At 40.8% G+C, this 16,084-nt stretch overlaps 1 protein-coding gene and 1 long non-coding RNA gene across 3 annotated transcripts in view; one reads left to right on the plus strand and one right to left on the minus strand.

Moving 5' to 3' along the window:
* Window positions 1-6,107, plus strand: part of HHIPL1 (HHIP like 1) — a 27,249-nt gene extending 21,142 nt beyond the window's left edge. The window contains exons 7-9 of one of the 2 annotated variants that reach the window (XM_038405949.2): window positions 402-483; window positions 2,731-2,813; window positions 5,875-6,107. In XM_038405949.2, the coding sequence (XP_038261877.1) occupies window positions 402-483; window positions 2,731-2,813; window positions 5,875-5,915 (206 nt within the window). In that variant the 3' untranslated portion in view covers window positions 5,916-6,107. Of the gene's footprint in view, window positions 1-401; window positions 484-2,730; window positions 2,814-5,019 lie in introns of both variants that reach the window. The other variant, XM_038405948.1, reaches the window with a different exon arrangement.
* On the minus strand, window positions 5,880-7,225 carry LOC122460662. Its single transcript, XR_006282114.1, has 2 exons — window positions 6,837-7,225; window positions 5,880-6,674 (listed from the first exon to the last, which is right to left on the minus strand). It is a non-coding gene; the product is annotated as an uncharacterized LOC122460662 (long non-coding RNA).
* Between the last annotated feature and the right edge of the window lie 8,859 nt (window positions 7,226-16,084).

The raw sequence follows: 16,084 nt of genomic DNA on the forward strand, positions 1-16,084 counted from the left end.
TGGGGAACCCAGAGAATATCCTCAGCAGCAGGCCTGAAGCCAGTCACTCTGAGGCAGGGTTGAGGAACCCAAAGGATAGCCTTTCTAGTAGGCAGGCTGGTGAATGAAGTGTGTGGTGGGAGGAGAGGGGTGTGTGTGAAGGAAATCAATGAGTTTTGACATAAAATTCTTTCTGGCAGGTAGAGCTGTGTGAATAATCTGTAACTAATTTATTTGATCAAATTTGTCCTCATAAAAATCTATTTTCTCCAATTATGTTAATATTTTCACAGAATAATTCTTGGTACAAAGCCCATTCTCTGTTTGTTTATTGTATTTTATATTCAGTCTTTTCAATTGGATGCATAGGTTACATGACAGTTTTCTCTTCCCAGACAGTAATTCTTATTTGTTTTTCTAAGGAGAACTTTACTTCATGTCTACTGGAGTACCAAGTGCCATCGCTCCCAATGGAGTAGTTTACAAAATAGTAGACACCTCACGGTGAGAAATGCTCTTGTTACAAAACCTACATTTTGGTTCTGTGGACCTGGGTTCAAATGTGATTGATGGTTATGGCTGAAATAAATTGCCCTTGTTTCACCTTGGTCCCTTGTTAAAGAGTAAACCAGTGTAAACAGGGACTGGCTTCATATTGGAGAGTTCTGAGTAAGCTTCCTAGTGGGTGCTCCGGGTTTCTACAGAGTTGGAGTCTGCATTGGTGGGTGATCCATGGATTTGCTTTGAAGGGGGCTTGTTACCTTACCTGGCTGTGAGGGTTATTTAGTGGCAGCTTGAAAAGCAGGCAGCTGGTATTGTGGCATTCCTGCTGTATTAGGGGACAATGGAGCCTCATGACTTCTGCCCAAACTGATGCTGCCTTTGTCAAGGTGGTTGGTATGTTCCTGACAGGCCCATCTGCTCCCTCCTGCACAAAGCCCACCTCCACAGAGCACCTTCTGCAGCTGGCTGACATCTTCTGCAGGGGAGGTGTGAGATCCATGTCCACAGAGGGGCCTCTCTGTGTGAATTAAAGGGCGCAGCCCAGCCTGATATTAGCACCACCACTTTCTATAACTAAAACAGAAAAAATAAAATAAAAACTGAATTTATTTTTTGCCATTTATGCTGTTGGTATAATGGTGGAACTAGCTTGGACAGTGGTATGAAGACTAGGGCTTCACTTTCTGAATCTCATGCTATTGCACAAAATTGTTGTATCTGGGACTTTAACAATGTAGGAGAATCTTGGGGAGAATTTATAGATTTTAATTTAATTAAAACATGACTATTAAAGGACCAAATAATGCCTTCAGATAAATGCGCCCAGTAGGCTTTTTAAGACATGTGCTTATTTAAAATAAACTAAATTTGGGCATCAGCTCTCTGAGCATCTTTTTTGAGTCAGCATGGGAAAACTCCTTATTTATAGAGAATATCTCTCTGCTTGCATATGGATAGCTTCTGAATTCCAGAACTTCACCCTTTTCTTTTTTTCTCTGACACCTTTGCAGACTAGTTCTTTTTTGATCGTCTCATTGCCCATCAACTGAAACAATTTAGAATATTTCCTGCATACCATAGAATGTATTAAAAAGATGCTTGCAGTTTCCATGGTACAAACCAGCATCTTAAAACCATGGGCATCCCTTTTTAAAATACAAAGTACAATGCTTATTAGTATCAAACCACATAAAAATATTTAAGATTTTGAAAAACAGAACTCAACAGGCAATCTATAAATTATAAATGAAAGTCTTCTTCGTAGGACTCATTATAGAGCATAACAGTAGAAAAATAAAGATTTGTACATGGGCTTACAAAAGTATAGTATTCATAAGTCAATAAGTGAGAGAGCTATTCTTCATGTCTGGCTATTACAGTCTTCTTTCCAGACACAGCAGATGCAAATGACTCTAATTATGTAGGGATTATTTGCTGCATGTGTGCATGCAAATAGTCAGACTGCATTATCCAACTGTTGCGCTGCTTTGAAAATCCTCAGAAGCCCTGAAAATAACAAACCAAATATCAGAGGAAAAAGTGGCTATGTACTGCGTGTAACTTCTCAAAAGTGAGGGACGCTGGCATGGCAAACAAGCTTGAGTCAAATGAATGTAGCATTTTAAGAGAATGCTTCTTTAAAAGGGACTCTGAATGTAAAAAATCTAATTTGAAGTGAATTGCATCTATGATGCTGTTTAAACTGTTAACTTGCTGTCGGTGACAAATTCCAGATTCTTTTTATTTTCCATTTTAAATCATTCTTTCTGGCTCCTTTCTATTGTGTGAATTGTGGTGCAAAGTGAAGAGTATTTTTGTTTTAAATATATAAATGATTGCATGCCATCTTATTTCTATGGAGATGGCTTGGAAACTTGCATGTGAACATGACATTCATTTCAGCTATCTAACAAACGTATAGCTTTATGCTTTTTTTCTGTTCAATTTGATTCACATCTTTCTGTATCGTTTGAACCCACCAGTGATTTGTACTTTGATGGATACAGCAATGATCAAGAAAATGCTATCAAAATATTGCACATGCTTGTGAATATTTGAGCTCTCTGCTATACAGAGTGAATAGGATTTTGTGGGGTGGGGTGTAAGAGTGTATTTGGGTCATTTAAATAGACTTTTTTTCCACAAGTACGAAATTCATTGAAAAGCAATGGAAACAAAGAATCCTGCTGATAGAATGCTGCATTGGAAAGCAATTAATCCTGCATTGTCTGTGCTCCTCTTTCACAGGAGAGCACCCCCAGGAAAATGCCGTGTTGAGCCTTTGTCAGTGAAAGTGAAAAGCAGGCTAATAAAGTTTGTGCCGAAGGAGAGTGAGTATTGTTGTTGCTCCTTATTTTTGATCCATAAATATAAACTCAAAACCAACATTGTCTTTTTGGATCTACAAACCATCCAGAGCCTCAGACCTAGTCTATCCTTAAAATTAATTTCTACCTACACCTTTTTAATATAAGGAGTGGAAGGATGGTTGGGGCACTAGCCTAGGACTTGGGAGATGCTGGTTCAATTCCCTGCTGTGCGACAGACTTCCCGTGTAACCTTGGGCAAGTCAATGAAGGCAGGCCTACACTTAAAATGCCGCAGCACTTCAGTGAAGACACTGCCTATGCTGATGGGAGGGCTTCTTCTGTCGGCATAGTTAATCCACCTCTGTGAGAGGTAGTAGCTATGTTGATGGGAGAAGCTCTCCCTTCAACATTGTGCTGTCTACACTGGGAGTTAGGTTGATATAACTGCATTGCATGGAGTGTGGATTTTTCAACGTAGTTATACCAATTTCAGTTTGTGGTATAGACCTCATCTTAGTCTTTCTGTGCCTCAGTTCCACATCTGTAAAATGGGGATAGCAGCACTCCCCTTCCTCACAGGAGTGTTGTGAGGATAAATACATTCAAGATTGTGAGGCACTCAGATACTGTGGTGATGGGAGGCCATATAAGTACCTAGGATAGACATACTAAACATTCAGCTTAGACTGTGCCTCCTTACATGACTTTTTCCCATTCCCTCCCATTTTCCCTTTCTGTAGTAGATAGCAATATGGCTGTCTCATTAAGAGTAGCGTGGATTCCCTGTGCCAGGGCTTAAATTCAGCTATAACCATTCAGAGCAGAGCTCAGGTAAATATTTTCAGACCTGTGGGAGCCCCGGTGCCTCCGGTAGAAGCCTTGGGGCTCTGGGAAATAGTCTGTGAGAATTTAAACCCTGCCTGTTGCCATCCCTGCACTGCGATCTTGAATTCTACAGTGCTTTCCACTAGGAAAACCGTGGATTTTGGAGTACCTCCTAATAGGCAGAAGCACTTTAGGGGGTGAAAAGTCTTGTTATTAGAGAACTGGAAATTAGCTCCTTGAGAGAGATTGGATCTGAGCCACTGTTACTTAGAGGTCAGGAAAGGATGAGGAAAATGCTCTCAAAAGATTCAGTTCAGTCAGATAGTCAGCTGAACTTCTAGCTTACGCAACCCCCCCCCCCCATTGATTGCCTGTTACTAAATGTACTATTGCATAATGATAGACTTTATCAATTAGTGAGCTCCAGAATTGCTGAGTACATTGTGAGGTCAGGCCCTAAACCCAACAATGTGTAAGTTTCCAGAATGTGATAATCTCTTCTCTGTATTGTCAGTTTCCCCAATTTGACACTTTTTCCCCTCTGTATATTAAAAAGAACGATGAGTGAGGTTGGAGGGGAAGTCCGTAGGCTAAACAGCAGAATTTTGACATCTTTGCAAATATGCATAACGTTGGGAGAGCTACTTGGTTGATTATTATTCTGACTAAAGTAACTATCCCTTTGACTAGCCTATATTTATTTTTAACTTTAAAATAGAATGAATAAGCAAGTCCAGTAATTCCTGGAAGCTGCAACAGTAAAATACGTCCAGCCCTTTGCAGTTCAAGGCTGTTTTTAAAAAAAAACCCTCTGTTTTATGTGTTGTCCTGGCAACTCAGCTCTTTTTGCACATTCCAGTTACCAGAGAGAATTGATTGTGAATGTCTGTGATTCCAGCCACACTGAATAAAGTATCTGGCACAGTGGGGAGGCTGGAGCTCTTACAGTCTGGTTATGATCCAATCATGAGTAATGAAGAAGACAGCAGAAGTAGAAGCATGTCTTTAAAAATGCTTTCTGCAGGGGCAAGAGGTACTTGGAGAGAACTCTGTTTCTTGCCAGAAGTCTCCAGCATTTAAGTCTGACTCTTGATGTGTCCGCGCATTAAAGTTCTGTTGGTAAACTGTTCATGCAAATTTGGTAATGTTTCCTTTTTTTTGTCCTATTTATTGGCATTGAACAGTGCAGTCATCTCCAGCAGCCAGACATTCTTAAAACACTGGAAACTTTTAGCTGGTGCAATGTCGGTTTAACTACTCAACAGGATCAAGAAAGTAAACTCCATCAGAGAAGTTAAATACAGTGGAGCTATAAGTTAGCACTGTTTTTATGTAGTCATTTTAAACTATTGTACTAGCTTTATAGACTCATTATCGTTACTTCTGTTTTTCCCCCAATAAGAACTGATTGTGAAAACACCAACCCAACGGCCTAGATTAAGGACCACCACCAAAGCCCCACGCAGGGGTAGGCCAACTCCTGAAACACCCCATGCCACTGCTCCAGACTGGGTGGAACAAATCTTGAACCTTCTAAGGAATCAAAATAGAGTGCAGGTGACCTCCAGAACACCAACAACCAAACCCCCGAAGTCCAGGAAAGGGGGGAAGAGTGGGGAAAGAAGAGGGCAGAGAAGGAAAAACAAACCTCCCAGCACTCTGTCTCCACCCCAGCTCCTGAATGGTGCAGTGCGACTGATGAACAGGCAAGCAAGAGGAAGAGACCGGGGAAGGGTGGAGATTTACATCAATGGAGAGTGGGGCACTGTGTGTGATGACTTGTGGAACTCCAAGGCAGCAGCTGTGGTGTGTCACCAGTTAGGGTTCCCTTATGTTGTCAGGGCAACCAAGAGAGCGGAGTTTGGGGAAGGACGTTCGCTTCGGATTCTTCTTGATGATGTTGAGTGCACTGGGCAGGAGAAGAACCTGCTGGAATGCACACACGCAGACATTGGCAAAAACAACTGCTCCCACAAAGAAGATGCAGGGGTGATATGTAGCCATGAAGAGATTATAAACTAATAACAGCACATTGTGAGGAATGGGAGGATAGAAATGGACTAACCTCAATCTTTCTTTTTCCCCCTTCTTAAACAGTGGATGTATTGAATACAATATATTTAACCCTGAGGATGCTATATCTGATTTAAGTAATCTTGCAGTCTTGTCCCCATACATCCTATAATGTGTGTGCTGGGAGGAGAGAGAGAACATAATCGCTTGAGCATGTGTGTGATCAGGGTTTTCTTTTTTACAGGTGGAAGAAGAAACATCCTCATGTTAGCGATTATGAAATAGAAAAATGTACCCCTTTGTCATCTCAAATGCAACTGTAGCACAGAGTTCCCCCAGCCAGGTCGAGCGGCATTCTGCTGAAAAACATTCCCAAATGGCAGTGTTTTAAAGTTTTATTTATCCAAACATTCTCATTGCCTGCTTAACTGTTCTGGCACCTGTACAAAAAACTGAACATTGATCTTTGAGCATCTACGAGTCTGTGTGTTTTGTTGTGGAAAATGGAGATAACTTAGTGTTGAATCTCCATGCTCTGGCTTTAAAAGGAAAATGAAGGCAGGGACCTGATTCTCCTCTCTGGCTGTTTTTATGCTGGTGTAAATGTATTGACTAAAGTAGGAATTACACCTGTTTACATGAGGAAGGAATCCTACCCAGAGTCACAGTAGTGTCTGGAAGAATTATGTGTTAAATTCTACAAATTGATTCAAGTTTCATTTCAGAGAGCCTTGTCTCATCTCACTTTCACTAGAGTAACTCCATTGACGTCACTGGAGTTACTCTCATTTACACCAGTGTAAGCAAGTGGCAAATCCAGCCCATAGTACATATGGTGGCTGTAATCCAGTTTAACTGCAGTTATGGAGACACTTCAGTCCTGATTGTCCACTGCCTTGAGCCTTGCATGACCATATACCGCTGTGCAAAATAGGTGCAAACCTCTACCAAATCAGAAATGGAGCATTTTACACCAATTTTGCATAGGTGTAAATGACTACACAAGGGGCAATGCCATAGAGAACAAGGCCTGTTACACATGTACTATCCTTAAAGGAGTACTTGTGGCACCTTAGAGACTAACAAATTTATTTGAGCATAAGCTCACGAAAGCTTATGCTCAAATAAATTTGTTAGTCTCTAAGGTGCCACAAGTACTCCTTTTCTTTTTGTGAATACAGACTAACACGGCTGCTACTCTGAAACCTATCCTTAAAGGGACACCATCACCTTCAAAAAATCTTACACTTCTGTCTGAATTGGTTTTTTTACAAGTAACACATAAGTAACCCTAACTGAATGAGTGGAGACACGTTTCTGTCTCTCTCTCGCTCACTTTTTAAAAAAAGGTTTTGTCCTCATTTTATGTACAGTAATTTTCACTTTATATTCAGTGTCTATTTCCTATTTACTGTGTATCTTTTACACCACACCATGCGAAAGATGAAAAAAAGGAATATGTAGTACTTGTAAAGACAGCCAGCAGAATTCAAACACAAGACTTAGAATCTGCAACTATGAAATAGCCCAGAATCCAAGCTGACCGTGTCCTTTCAAATCCAAAACACAACTCCAGATGCTAAATAAATTTGTTTAAAATGATCATGCCTGAAATTTCTTGAAGACCCTATAAATATTCCTTGGTGGTAAAGAATAGCATCCCTGTGTAAGCAGAGATGATGAAAGGAGTAGCACAGACTACAACTTTCTGTTCCATGTTAATCAAGTTAAAAGGGGAAAGCAAAGAAGTAAGTTGCCTTTTGTGGAATGTTGTTCTTGTTGCCACAAAAAACTCAAAAAGTCATTAAGGCTTTTTTCACAGCAACCCAGTAACCAGGTACAGCTGTTGAAAACTTGGGGATACTCAATTTGGATGCATCCATTTGTTTGGGGAACAATTCGAGAAGCCCTTTGTAAATTTGTCTATAAAACCATTGGGCCACATACCACAGTTTTTTGGGCGGGTTGTGGGAAAGAGGAATTATTTCATACCATTTGTTTTCAAAAATTCCCCTTTTTTATAATCTAATTTCATCCAATGCTAGCTGTTTGATTTTAAACGGAAATTTGAGGAGGTGTTCTGCTTAAAAACGGTGGGTAGGTTCTGGCCCACGTGAACTAAAGCTATCCCAGAATACTCCTTGATGATTTGAGTATCTTTGCCAAAGACAAGATGGGGAGGAACCTCAACATGGTGAAGAGCGGCAGGTGATTGAGTACTCCTCAGATTAAAGTCTTAGTTTATTTTACTCCTGCTTTTCGCCAGCTGGAGCCTTTGGCAGCAGAATGTAACTAAAGGCCACCTCATCATCGAGGACTGTCAGTGTTGATCACCACCGTCTCCTAGTGGCTGCTGTTGCCACCTTGTGGCATTCATTCTGTGCCGGGAGAGGAGAACAAGGAATACTCAAGGCCACAGCTATCGCCTCTCTATTGGTACACAGGGGAGGTGATGACAACTGACCCCAGCAAGTTCAGATACAAAGCTCTGCAATCCCAGTGTGTGCTGTTGGGAATCATGTGGCTGCCACACAGCATATAGAGAAAATGTACAGTATTAGAAACAGAGGCCATCTATTATATTTTTCCCTGACAGTTTCCCACCAGTGCTGTGCTCCCACAGTTGCTTCCACCAGAGGAAGTGCAACGGTGGGAAATCTTGGGGGGCAGCACAGACAAAGAGAAAGTGAATGCGTGCATTCTATGCATATTCATACAACAGAGACGGTAAGTACTCCTGATCATCATGGTCCCTTCTAGCCTTAAAAATCTATGTATTTTTCACTCTCTAATTTTGCAGCATTTAAATAAAGAGCCCCTGATGCCAAAGGCTGAAATACCTGTACATTTAAATATTTGATGCATCATCAACTATTTTTAATAAGATTCTTATTGTTAGTATTTGTCATTCTTTTAATGCTCACTGCTTCACTTGTGTCACAGTTCACATACATATTTAGTTTTAGATATGTTCTATTCCTTCATCAGAATATGCCAATGCATGGACCTCTGTGCTAGTGGACCATTATGCAGGATCTGCCCCTTAAACTGTCAGTTACCATAGTGCAATTGTGGGTATGTTATTCATGTGTTAATTGTTTCCCCAGAGTCTTTACCATAAACTGCTGTTGTGTTGCTATGTGCCGTTAAACAACGGCTTCTTTCCACTCCAGAAGTGGCTGCATTTCAATGTTGGATTGCAGTTCCTCTGTGTATGTATGTAAAGTTTCTGAAACACTTTAAGAACCTTGAGAAGGAAACATGCTGTATAAATTAAGATGTTTTCATTCTCTATCTGGTAATGTAAATATATCTCAAAACTAAGCTATTTTTGGTCTCTTTAGCCACTAAGGAGTCCTGGCCACCAAAAGCAAGAAAAATAGTTTGAAAATGAGTTCTGTTTCATCTGTGTGAAATTTCAGTTTTAGATTTTTAAGACTTATGTAGCGCAGAACTCTGCAGGGAGAACCCTGCCCACCTCCTGTGTATCAGCTTGCTGGGTATAAACAGTATCTCACACATTTCTTACACTACTAAATACAAGAACTGTCTTTAATTAAGACTGACTCAAACAGAGGAAATTTAGTATTAGCACTGCAAGTGACATGCTGTTTTTAACATGACAAAGAAAGGAAGAAAACAAAGACACGAGGGCATGAGTCAGGGACAGAATTTGGCACATTTCCTGACTTTAGTTGGATATTTAAAGTTATTTAAACATTATTTTTGGGTGTGTTTGAGATTAAGGGGGGAAAGAAATCATTTACTGCAAAGTTGTTCTGAAATGTATTGTTCCCTACGCTGAACAACTGGAGAGAGCAGTGTCTGAGGGACTGGGATGCCCTCTCAGAAAAGCTGGATTCCCAGATATTCTCTTGAGAATTTTTTTAAACCCAGAGGGCACCAATCTGCCTTTAGAACCGAAAACATGCACAGTATGTGCAGCAAAGGTAACCTTTACCACAGGCAGTAGAGTAAGGACTTGTGTTCACACACACTGCCATAGAGGTGCTGCACTGGTTGAGTGAAGATGCTCCTATGGTGAAAGGAGAGCTTCTTCTCAGTGTAGTTAATTCACCTCCCCAAGAAGTGGTAGTGGGAGAAGTTCTCCCATCAACATAGCGCTGTCTACATGGGGGGGGGGGGGTTAGGTCGGGGGGTGGATTTTTCATACCTCTGAGCAACATAGTCATACTGATGTAGGTCTGTAGTGTACACCTGGCCTCAGACATCCTGCCACATTAAGGAATTGGGATTGTCCCCCACCAAAAATGAAAGTTGATGCCCCTGCTTCACAGTTTCAGACTGTCATTTCAACCACCACTGCCCCCATTTCCCAACCCTTGCAAGCTTCTGTTCAACTGTCTCTCCCCCCGGCTGGGTGTCCCTCCTGACCTCTTCCTCCCATCTTACTCATCGGCACAGCAAAGGGGAAAATTTAGCTCTCGTTTTGTCACCCAGCAAACCAGAACAACTCAGCCAAATCTTCTTAAGGCAACTTTTTGCGATGCATTGCACTTTCTTACAACCCATAAAGCTGATGCGGGTAGCATAGGATAGAAGTCTGCACAAAACCTGTCGCATTATGTTACTAATAGGCTTGATCTTACCGTTAGTTATGTTCCAAATGCCCGTTAAATTCAGTGGGAGCTTTGGGAATGTATCCCACAGCAGGATTAGGCCCTAAATACCATAAATTCATTTATATTTCTATTCTGTGTGTTCATATTTTGTTCACGATCTAAGGCAAAACAGAGTGGTAAGAGGGTAAAACTCTTTTGGAATTTTACCTGCTTATATCAGGGCTGCAAGTGGCCTGTAATGTTTTCACCGTGTCCTTATTGTGTAATTATGTTAAATGTTTTACATCCCAATCCTCCTCTTGGATATAGAGTGCATCACTGATTATTTAATGGCTTAAGTATCATGGAGGTAGGTAGTAGTCTCTGTCTGGGTGGGACAGACCAGGGCCTTTAGAGCATGTGTTAAGTCTACTAAAAAATCCATATGACAATTTGTAGAAGTTATTCTGAAAGTGCATTGGCTGACTGTTAAATAACACTGATTGATTTTAATGTATTCAGGGTAAAATTCACCCCTACACAGAAGGCCTGGCAAAGGTCTGTGCACCACTTAAGTCCCAGTTGGAGGCTTTAAATGGTGCATAGGATTTTTATTGGCCATTCACACACAGGTGGATCTCACTGTAGGTGATTATTTAAGGCAGTAGCATTATACATTTTCAAAGTGCTATACAAGTGTTAGCTAATTTCACAGCTCCCCCTTGCAGGCAGGTAGGTAAGCATTTTCCTAATTTTAAGGTGAGGAAATCATGTTAGAAGAGAAGTTAAAAAACATGCCCAAGACCTCAGAAGAAGTCAGGCAGGATTGGCGCTCTGGGTTTTCTGACTCCGAGCTCTGTGCTTTAGACTAACAGACACCTCTAATTTAGAAAAAAGAAAAGGAGTACTTGTGGCACCTTAGAGACTAACAAATTTATTAGAGCATAAGCTTTCGTGAGCTACAGCTCACTTCATCGGATGCATTTGGTGGAAAAAACAGAGGAGAGATTGATATACACACACAGAGAACATGAAACAATGGGTTTATCATACACACTGTAAGGAGAGTGATCACTTAAGATAAGCCATCACCAGCAGCAGGGGGGGAAAAGGAGGAAAACCTTTCATGGTGACAAGCAAGGTAGGCTATTTCCAGCAGTTAACAAGAATATCTGAGGAACGGTGGGGGGAGAAATAACATGGGGAAATAGTTTTACTTTGTGTAATGACTCATCCATTCCCAGTCTCTATTCAAGCCTAAGTTAATTGTATCCAGTTTGCAAATTAATTCCAATTCAGCAGTCTCTCGTTGGAGTCTGTTTTTGAAGCTTTTTTGTTGAAGGATAGCCACTCTTAGGTCTGTAATCGAGTGACCAGAGAGATTGAAGTGTTCTCCAACTGGTTTTTGAATGTTATAATTCTTGACGTCTGATTTGTGTCCATTCATTCTTTTACGTAGAGACTATCCAGTTTGACCAATGTACATGGCAGAGGGGCATTGCTGGCACATGATGGCATATATCACATTGGTAGATGCGCAGGTGAACGAGCCTCTGATAGTGTGGCTGATGTGTTTAGGCCCTATGATGGTGTCCCCTGAATAGATATGTGGACAGAGTTGGCAACGGGCTTTGTTGCAAGGATAGGTTCCTGGGTTGGTGGTTCTGTTGTGTGGTGTGTGGTTGCTGGTGAGTATTTGCTTCAGATTGGGGGGCTGTCTGTAAGCAAGGACTGGTCTGTCTCCCAAGATCTGTGAGAATGCTGGGTCGTCCTTCAGGATAGGTTGTAGATCCTCGATGATGCGTTGGAAAGGTATTAGTTGGGGGCTGAAGGTGATGGCTAGTGGCGTTCTGTTATTTTCTTTGTTGGGCCTGTCCTGTAGTAGGTGACTTCTGGGTACTCTTCTGGCTCTGTCAATCTGTTTCTTCACTTCAGCAGGTGAAGTGAACCCCACCCCCCACTGTTCCTCAGATATTCTTGTTAACTGCTGGAAATAGCCTACCTTGCTTGTCACCATGAAAGGTTTTCCTCCTTTCCCCCCCCTGCTGCTGGTGATGGCTTATCTTAAGTGGTCACTCTCCTTACAGTGTGTATGATAAATCCATTGTTTCATGTTCTCTATGTGTGTATATCAATCTCCCCTCTGTTTTTTCCACCAAATGCATCCGATGAAGTGAGCTGTAGCTCACGAAAGCTTATGCTCTAATAAATTTGTTAGTCTCTAAGGTGCCACAAGTACTCCTTTTCTTTTTGCGAATACAGACTTACACGGCTACTACTCTGAAACCTCTAATTTAGATGGAGTTTTGCCATTGACTTCAGTGGGACCAGGTTTTCACCTTGTACCTCCAGACCTGCCTGTAAAGTGCCTAACACACTGTTGACCTTTTTACAAATAGTAATAGGAGCTAACTGCATCCCAAATTTTATTTTAAATCTATATCTGCCTAAAATTATAGAAACTTAAATAGGCCTCCAAGCCCACTTTGCTATTTTTAAACATTTCTATACATTTCATATTCCAGTCCTGGGGTTTTTAATGTGTTGACTTTACTCTCAGGCTGAGAAAGCTGTATCCCATATTTCTGCCTTGAGCAGAATTTTATTGCCAAGTTACCATCAGCACCACTGGAAAAGGGATTTAGATGGAAAATGCAATTAGTGTTTAACAATAACATGGGAAATAGTGATGCTATTTAAATGATTATATATAAAAACAACCCCAATATTCAGCCATCTATAGTTCCGTTGACATCAATCTGGAATGTAATCATTAATGCCTTTCTTAGGAAGGACTAGCTGAAGGCAACTATTAAACACACTGTGGCCTGGCCCTTTCTCAAGAAGCTATCTCCCAATGTTAATGATCTCACCACTTACATGTCTAATCTCTACCCCTTTCTTGTAGGAGAAAGTTGTTGATAGAGAAGGAGGAAGGCCAACTAGCTTCTTCCAATCATATCATTGTTTATGCGCATCCACTCTGCATCTGGCATGAAGATAGCGTATGTTGAGCTGGTTGAGAACCATCTCAAGGGAACATGAGATGTCCATACTGGCATTATTAGATCAATAACAACATGATCTCATGCTGTTGGTGGTGATGTGCTGTTGACTTCCTTTGCTGGTGTGACTCAACTTGCTTTGAAATGTATTGCTTACCTCTGAAAGAGAAATGCCTTCAGTTTATAAGGAATTGCTCTTTTGCCTTGTGGGTTCTCACTTCTGCTGGGCAGGGATAATGTCCCTTGCCTTTGTTTGCCGGAAGCTGGGAATGGGCGACAGGGGATGGATCACTTGATGATTGCCTGTTCTGTTCATTCCCTCTGAAGCACATGCCATTGGCCACTGTCAGAAGACAGGATAATGGGCTAGATGGACCTTTGGTCTGACACAGTATGGCCATTCTTATAAGTCTAGACATGACTGGGTAGAGCAGCAGAACTTGGAAGAGGTGAGCCTGACACTCCCTAGAGCTGCAGGTGGTCAGTACCACTCATGATTAGGCTGTCTCTTCACACAGCCATGCTCAGTGACATGTTGATATAAGAGATGGCTTTAGTTCTGACTCCATACAAAGCAGAATTTGGCCCATTACTTTATTATTACTTTTATACTTTTCCTGGGAGAAAGTAACAAATTTATATTGGTACGGAAGTTATGTCTTTCTATTACTTTTATTTCATTCATATCTGGGCCTCTGTATATCTGTTTTTAAAATGCAATCCTTTATTGTAATGGTGGTGGAAACATAAGCCTTTATTGTAATGATGGGTCTGTAATATTAGGTATAATAATGCAGCCTGTATTTTATAAATAAAAACCCCAGATTTTAAAATTAATTTTTGGATATATTTGGAAAAAAAACTTTACATCTTCACTTCTGATGTGAGCATTTTGCACGAAAGAATGCAGGTGAATTCGCCTACAAGCAAATATTTTCCTGCCTATGTTGTAAATGGCATGTACAATATTAATAATGGAGAAACAACTATGTAATGCAAGAGTTCCAGCAATGGGGTCTGTCCGTGGTGTCTGTTCTTATAGTTGGGGAAAATGTTATTTGCTCTTACTCTAACCGAGATAATGTGCACTCTAGTACTATAGTGGTGGGTACCATATGAATCTACACAGTAATAATAGTAAAACCCAGGAGTTCAGCTGTTAAAACAGTTGACCCTCAGAACACCAAGATGAATTTTTTTATTATACTGTTGCATATTTTTATATAAGGTTAGCTTGTTTCTATTTTAAACCTGTGATTATATTCCCTATCCCCAAAATTATTTTATAAAGCATTGAACTGAGCTGGATGTATCCATGATAATACCACACAGTGCTAGTGCCTTTTGCTTGCTGTGTATCACAATATAAATTGAATATGTTTAAACCTCTAGCACATTTTAAAATCATAGATAAGTGGAGCAGTTTTGCTTTGCCATCACACAGTAAGAAAGCATGAGATTACATGCTCTATATACCAGATTTTAAATTCCTTGGAGGCAGAGACCAGGTCTGTAAACTGTAGTTGCTCAAAGATTAGTCTATGATGACACCGGACCATTGAACAGACAAGAAAGCACCAACAAGAAAGCAAAGGCAAATTTTATATACTGAGGTTTTGTTTTCAGTGATAGTAAAATCCATTTACCTCCCATTAAACAAATGCCTGAGTATTTTCATTGTCTATCCATGCAATCATTTTCTGTCAGAGTATTGTCTGCGTTACAGTGCCTAAAAATGTTCTAGCACACTGTGATGCTATAGATCTTCTATAAACTTTGTTATAAGTGATCTGAATATTCCTACAGGCAGCACAGATTATGGTCCTAATCCTGCGAGCAGTTACTACTGAGAGCATCTATCATCCACCCAACCCCCATGAGTTATGTGTAAAGTGGAAGGCTAATGCTTGCACATATTATGGTAACTATATGCTGCAAAAGACCCTATAGTAGCAATGTGATGTGCTATTGATGCCAATATAAAATACTAATATGCAAGTGTTTATTTCCATTCGCTATGGCACTCTGCTCAAGCATGTTGCTTGCATAGTCCCTGATCCTGCACTGAGCTCAGGGCTCTGCCCATATAGTGCTCTGTACAGTTTTGAAGATTTAAATGGTAAACTCTTCAGGAGGGACTGTCTAAATTGTCAACTCCAGTGCTGAGCATGCTGATGATACTTAATGAATAGCCACCATGTTCATTTGCATATTTGAGATGGATGCTGTTAAAAAAGAAAACAAAAAATCTCTTATTTGGAAACCTGATTTTATTGACAAATTCAGAACTGTCCCAAAGACAGACCCCTCTGTATCCCTCAAACTGGTCAAGTATGTGGTGCAGAGATAGTGAATTGTTTTCAAGTGCAAGCTGCTGTCTTTACTATGCTCGCTACCTCTTCTCATCACTTACAAAACATGTCACTAGCTATCCTGCGACTGGAATAACAGACAACTATATACAAGAACACTTCCGTATCACCATTCTTAGCTTCACAGATCCACAAACACATCAAAACATCTGTTATCTACAGCCAGGCCCTCAGATACCACAGAATGTGCAGGATATACATCTTAACATACTTAAAACTCCCTTCACCAAACAAGGACAGTCCACCAGACGTGGACCGTATCGTAGGACTGGCCATCCAAATACCTTGAGAGAACCTGTTTCAATACAGGAAAAAATACCTCTACAGTGGCACACCTGCCTTGTCACCTCCCGCTGCACACTGGAACCCATATGGGGAATTGTTAAACTGTTACACCCATACTTGATGGGGACCACAGCCTGAAAGAAATCTTTCCCAAACCCTTCTTCAGGCCTTCAGCTCCCCCAATATTGCCATGCTCATCATCAGAAGAAAGCTCCACACAAACCAGGATC

Source organism: Dermochelys coriacea, chromosome 6 (assembly GCF_009764565.3).
Source record: "Dermochelys coriacea isolate rDerCor1 chromosome 6, rDerCor1.pri.v4, whole genome shotgun sequence".
NCBI classification, from domain to species: domain Eukaryota; kingdom Metazoa; phylum Chordata; order Testudines; family Dermochelyidae; genus Dermochelys; species Dermochelys coriacea.